Raw genomic sequence first — 5,815 nt, 5'->3', positions numbered from 1 at the left:
TTTAGGCCTCTTTGGCTAGTGTTAAGGGACAATCTCAAGGCCCCCTCTTAGGCTGCAAAAAGGATCCAACTAAAGGCCAAGGTAAAGACAAATTATGGCTTGAGCGAAGGCAGAATTAAAAAGTAGTTTGAGACTTGAATTCAAAGGGTTGATTAGTCTTCTATCCAAGGGAAAATTTGAAGAATAATCATGGTACAAATCCAAGGCAAAGTTTAAGGAAAACTAGCGACAAAGGAGGCATATAGAGTGTCAACAAAGTTCATGATGACCAAATCTCTTCCAAGTTGATATGAAGTTCTAAGGTATGAGCTAGAGTCTCATTTTTGTTTAATTGTTGGGTTGTATATCATTAAAGGATCTATGTATATTGCAAGTTAAATGTCAAATTTATAGCAACATATAAGGGGGCAGCCCTGAAGTCAATTTAGCAGAGACAACTGTTAAGTGAATTGGCAATGATTGAATATTATTGTAAGTAGGTCATTAACCCTGGTATGAGAGCCTACAAATTCTTGTTCTATCTTTTATCTTCAGGGTGGCAAGGTGGAGATTGGAGTCTCCTTTAGGTTGGTGCATGAGAATACTTTAAGGTGGCAGGGAGGTGCTAGGGTAGTAGATTGAAGCTAACATAATGTTGGTGCATCCTTCCAATTGGTGCTGTTAAAGCTGGGGTGTTGGTGCATCCTGTCAGGGAGTTGGTGCTTGTTGATAAAATTAAGATAAATCTAAACGGGTAATATAACAACTCACATAAATTTTGAAAACTCTATCTAATAAATATGATTATAAAAACAATTAAATAATTAATTATTAAAATGGTAATAAAAGTAAATTTATTAATAAAGATTATATTCAATTTCAATTTCCATTTTGCTTTAATCATAGTCGACAAATTAATTTTGGTGTTTGGAATCCAATTGCTGTAAGTTGTAGTTTAAACGGATTGCTTTTTTTCCCCTGAAAATTATGGAAATTCTGTCCATATTTTGATAAATTGGGCGAGATTTTTTAAAATCCAAATTAAAGTTGTCAAACTTCAATATTTTGAGTGCCCTAGAAGTATTTGATGGTGCTAAATCTATTTCCACCTTTAAAAACATAATTTAAACACTAATTTTACAAAATTCATTAATTTTTTTTAATCAAAATTCCGAATATTTATTACAATTCCTCTCACTCAATAAACTTTCCTTTACTATACTCCCACCCGTGTATTGTGTCCTCTCTTTCCACCGTCTTCATATAACAATACGAAAATAACCTTAAATTTACCAAAAGAACCAATAATATGAAAACAACCTTAAAAAAATGAAAAAGATTAAAAATTAATACGAAAATAACCTTAAATTTACCTGGAAAATATTAAAAAAACACTAGATCTTCATTACAATTTTCATTGGCCGACGGGACGTGAAATTCGAGGCCATAACGCTTCTTTATGATCCTTAGAGCGTCTTTTGTTTTCACACTTCGAGCAACTGGACATGCGGCTAAAACACGTACCTTATTTCAACCGTCGATTAAGTCGCCGCAATCTACGGTCAACATTAAAAGAAGGTCATGATCCATGCCGTATTCAGCCAACCAATAGGAAAGCGGCCTTTTCTTGCCATAAATATACGAACTTATGTCGTTGCCAAGCATCATTCTGTATCGAAATTTCTGTGAAGAAGCAAAAGAAATTGAATTGGACTCGAGCAATGGCTCCCAAGGCAGAGAAGAAACCAGCTGAGAAGAAGCCCGTCGCGGAGAAATCTCCCGCTGCAGAGAAGAAGCCTGCTCCTCCTAAGGCTGGGAAGAAGCTGCCGAAGGAAAGCGGCGAGAAGAAGGGAAAGAAGAGGCACAAGAAGAGCGTTGAAACATACAAGATCTATATTTTCAAGGTTCTGAAGCAGGTTCATCCTGATATCGGTATTTCCAGCAAGGCCATGGGCATAATGAACAGCTTCATCAATGACATCTTCGAGAAGATGGCCGGCGAGGCATCGAAACTTGCTCGCTACAACAAGAAGCCGACTATTACCTCCCGAGAGATCCAGACTGCTGTAAGACTTGCTCTTCCAGGGGAGCTTGCGAAGCACGCTGTGTCCGAGGGTACCAAGGCGGTTACCAAATTCACCAGTGCCTGATTTCTGTGAAATCGGCTTTTCATTTTAATGGTGTCTTTTGATACCACCTGTCTCACGGATCTATTAGTGCACTCTTCGGCTTCGAGGCAATGGTTATCGTCCGGTTTGGCATTTTGCTTTAATTTTTTTACTAGGTAGTAAATTTCTGTGGCGACTCATTTCATTTGAAAGAGGAACGATTTGTCTGTGATTGCATTCTGTGTGTGATTTGACTGTGAATATATTCCACAAAATATTTAGCTGTGATTGTATTATGTTCCTGTTTAGTTTCACTTCACAAATCATGCTTCATAATTAGTATCCAAACATGTCTTCTATGGTTAATATGCCTTCTATGGTTAATGACTTTGTGATTGACTTTGTGATGGTTATATATGACTGTAGGGCATTGCTTTGAGATAGAGAAAATATGGCAAGGATTTTTGTAAATCCAGGGTTTTAGTTGTTAAATTTCAAGATTTTAGATGTTTCAGATATTTTTGATAGTATTGAATTCATTTCTATCATCAAAAACACAATTCAAACAATTCAAACACTGCATCTACAAGAATTTATTTTTTTTTTAAATCACTTCTGTCTCTCATTGATTCCTCTGATGACTTTTTTTATATATATATATAATGACTCCTCCTCTATATACTTTGAAGAGTAAATTGTTTTATGTAAATGATCTTTTAGATTTAGATTTTGGTTTAGTTAATTTTTGTAATAGCTTTGCAAAGAAACTTTGCATTTTAAGTTACTGAAATCCGTTAGTATTTATTTTAAGTTGGTCCCTTAAAAAGAGGTTTTTATTTTTTTGAAAACAATTTTAAAATATTATTCAGGCTGGCCTCATTATGGGGTATTTTTTAAGTTAAATTTGAAAAATTTATTGTAGGTCAACCCTCTTTTTATGCCACCCTTTCAAGTATATATAGGGCACGTGCGAGCCCTCAAAATGTATCATTCCGCTCTTCATCATTCATGTGACTAGCTTTGAGTTATCTTAGCCCAAGGGCATAATTTCTTATTTGGACGAGAGGTTGAATTTCTTTGTGTTTGGTTTTTATATTTATATGGTGAATTGTTTGGTTGAGCTTGAATTTTTTTTAGGCAAATAAGGGTGTGATTTGAGGCCATGTTTAAAGCAAGGAGACCAAATTTTGTTTGTTAGTTATCTAACTAGATTGAGCTTTGTGTGGAGGTTGAGTTAGGCTTGTGTAGGCCACAAGATAGGTGCCAAGTTAGCCCAATGTAGGTCACAAGATAGGTGTTTAGTTAGCCCATTGTAGGCCGTATGATAAGGGCTGAACTAACATTGTGTAGGTTGCAAGACATGGGCTGAAACTAACTCTATTATGGCCGCAAAAAAAAGGTTTGATTAGGTCAAGTTTTAGGACAAAGGGAAGGATTGTTAAGGACGAGGTTACAAATCTATTTGAAGTACATATCATGCTTGTTTTGAGGTCCTTTTGGAGGCCTAATTAGAGTTTGGCTAGGACATGGAGAAGTTTGTTCACTAAATTGTCTCGGGACTATTTTAAGACCTATTCAAGTAGCTGTTTAAGAGCAAATTAAGGCTTGGTTAGGCCACACGTTGAAAGCATAATTAAATAGAAGATTAAGGTTAGTTTTAGGGCTTTTCCAAGGGTAGATCAGAGAACAAATATTTGGACATATTTGAAGCAAGTTAGGGAGCAAGGAGACACATACGAGTGATAACTAGTTCAATTTCATCTTTTAAGTAGCATGATGACCATACCTCTTCCAAAATGAAGTGGAAGATTGAAGGTATGAGGCTTCTTTTGTTACATTGTTGGTACTATACTTTGCAATGATTTTCATATATGTTTGACAAGTTCCAGTACAAGGGTTAATGAAATAAAAGTCATATCTACAGTAGTCAATTTTATGTCAATAGACTTGTGGACAATGATTTATACATGTATTAGCTGAGACAATAGTGAAGTATCATTGTAACTAGGGCATTATACTTGGTAAGTGAGCCCATAAAATTTTCTTTTATCTAAAGGGTGGTGGGATGGTTCAAGGTGAAGATTGAAGTCTCCTTCTAGGTTGGTACCTAAGAATATTTTAGCGTGGCAGGGTGGTGCTAAGGCAATAAATTGAAGGTAGCAGGGTGTTGCTGCATCTTTTTAGTTGGTACTGGTAAAGCTAGGGTGTTGGTACGTCTTTTCAGGGAGTTGGTGATTCCTGACAAACTTGAATGCTTTTCTAATTGAGTATTAGGGAGTTGGTGCTAATAAATTATTGTACTCTATAAATATGAGAAAACATTATGTGGTTTTCACCTGCATTAGGTTTCCATGTAAAATTTCTTGTGTTTAGTTCATGTGATGTGATGTTGATTTTGTGATTTGATCTATAATGCTAAATGATATTTAAAGTTGTGTAAGTGCAAAATTAATTAAAAGAAGTGAAATATTGGTTCACCTGCTTTTTAGCGTTTCCAACGTAGGGAAAATGAATCTCATCACTTCTTTCATTATAGTTTGACGAGTTTGTTTTGTCTTTTTGATTTTGAAGTTAGGCACTTTGCATTACGTCAAATGAGGATTACATAGATTTAATTTTTTTTGGTATTGGCTTGCTCAAGGAAAATTAGACCAACAACATAAATTTAGAGTCTTGAGGTTGCTAAGACTTCATCTAATTGAAGCATTTTGTAAACCTAAACTTATAAAAACAGGTTGGTTGTGCTAGATCTTGACATACGTTGACATGGGAAGACATAAAAGGTTACTAGTGTTGCAAGCAAAAAGCAGTGTCATAACAACTATTTGGCAAAATCTAAAGGCATCCACGTTGGTTGGTCACTACCCTCATTTGAGGAGGATGAGATGTTCGCTGATCCCTTGGCTAGAATTGTTAACTTGTGGTCTACACTGTCAATTATTTCCTCCAACCTTGCCAATTTGATAAAATTCTCTTGTTGAGTCCTCCTATACCTTCCTATGTTGCCTGCAATATTCAAATTACATTTAACCTTATACCAACTTTGTGCCATGATCGATGAAGTGACAAGAGCACATGCGATGCGTCAAGTATGGTGGGAGTTGCAGCCCTCTTTCGTGCGTGTTGGCATCATATTAGGGTGAGGTTGGTGAGGTGGAACGCTTGCTCCTCGGCGCCATCCTTGGGGAAGTATAGTTTGATGAGTTAATCAAGCCAATTCACTAGAGTAAATCATTGATTCCCTTGTAAGGATTAAGTTTTATAGGGACCTCTATCAACAAAACATTGATTTTTCTTTTTATATTTAGTGCTTAAAGTTGTTATATAGTGATTCATGGTTTCACTCAATGTGTTTCTATTTGTCAAGGCCTTAACTAGCGCATCTCAATAACTTTTAAGACCCCTTATTTTCAAAAAGTTTTATTATAAGATTCACCTTTGAAAGGGTTTTTTTCAACTTAGCTTACTTTGATGGATGTCTTTGAATTACATATGATGATTGAGCATATTGTTTGATTGCGTTGCTTTGTGTTTCCATGCAAATTTGTGCTTCTTATAATGTCTTGATTTTGATCGCTTGCATGTCCATGGAATGTTATTTTTTTTCTTTGAATAAATAACCATTACATTCCATATAAAGAATATACATGTTTTGGTCTTTCATGAACTCTCAAACAAGAAAATTTGAAGCCATTATAAGGATATACTCATTATGATCTTAATTTGTC

The 5,815-nt window shown here is 35.5% G+C and overlaps 1 protein-coding gene across 1 annotated transcript; it reads left to right on the top strand.

The window, feature by feature from the left end:
* The first annotated feature begins 1,634 nt into the window (after window positions 1-1,634).
* LOC149261319 (histone H2B.4-like) lies at window positions 1,635-2,383 on the top strand. Its single transcript, XM_089381572.1, has one exon. It carries the CDS (start codon window positions 1,701-1,703, stop codon window positions 2,127-2,129), a length of 429 nt encoding a protein of 142 aa, XP_089237698.1. The 5' UTR covers window positions 1,635-1,700; the 3' UTR covers window positions 2,130-2,383.
* The last annotated feature ends 3,432 nt before the right edge of the window (window positions 2,384-5,815 follow it).

Source organism: Pinus tabuliformis, chromosome 6, assembly GCF_031772625.1.
Source record: "Pinus tabuliformis cultivar Carrire ecotype Pingquan chromosome 6, CPIR1, whole genome shotgun sequence".
Classification (NCBI taxonomy): Eukaryota; Viridiplantae; Streptophyta; class Pinopsida; order Pinales; family Pinaceae; genus Pinus; species Pinus tabuliformis.
The sequence above is the reverse complement of the archived record's forward strand: the minus strand, read 5'-3'. Positions and strand labels throughout refer to the sequence as shown.

What these genes read in the sequence shown, in the direction of transcription:
- LOC149261319 (XM_089381572.1), top strand. Translation starts at nt 1,701, where the DNA reads ATGGCTCCCAAGGCAGAGAAGAAACCAGCTGAGAAGAAGCCCGTCGCG.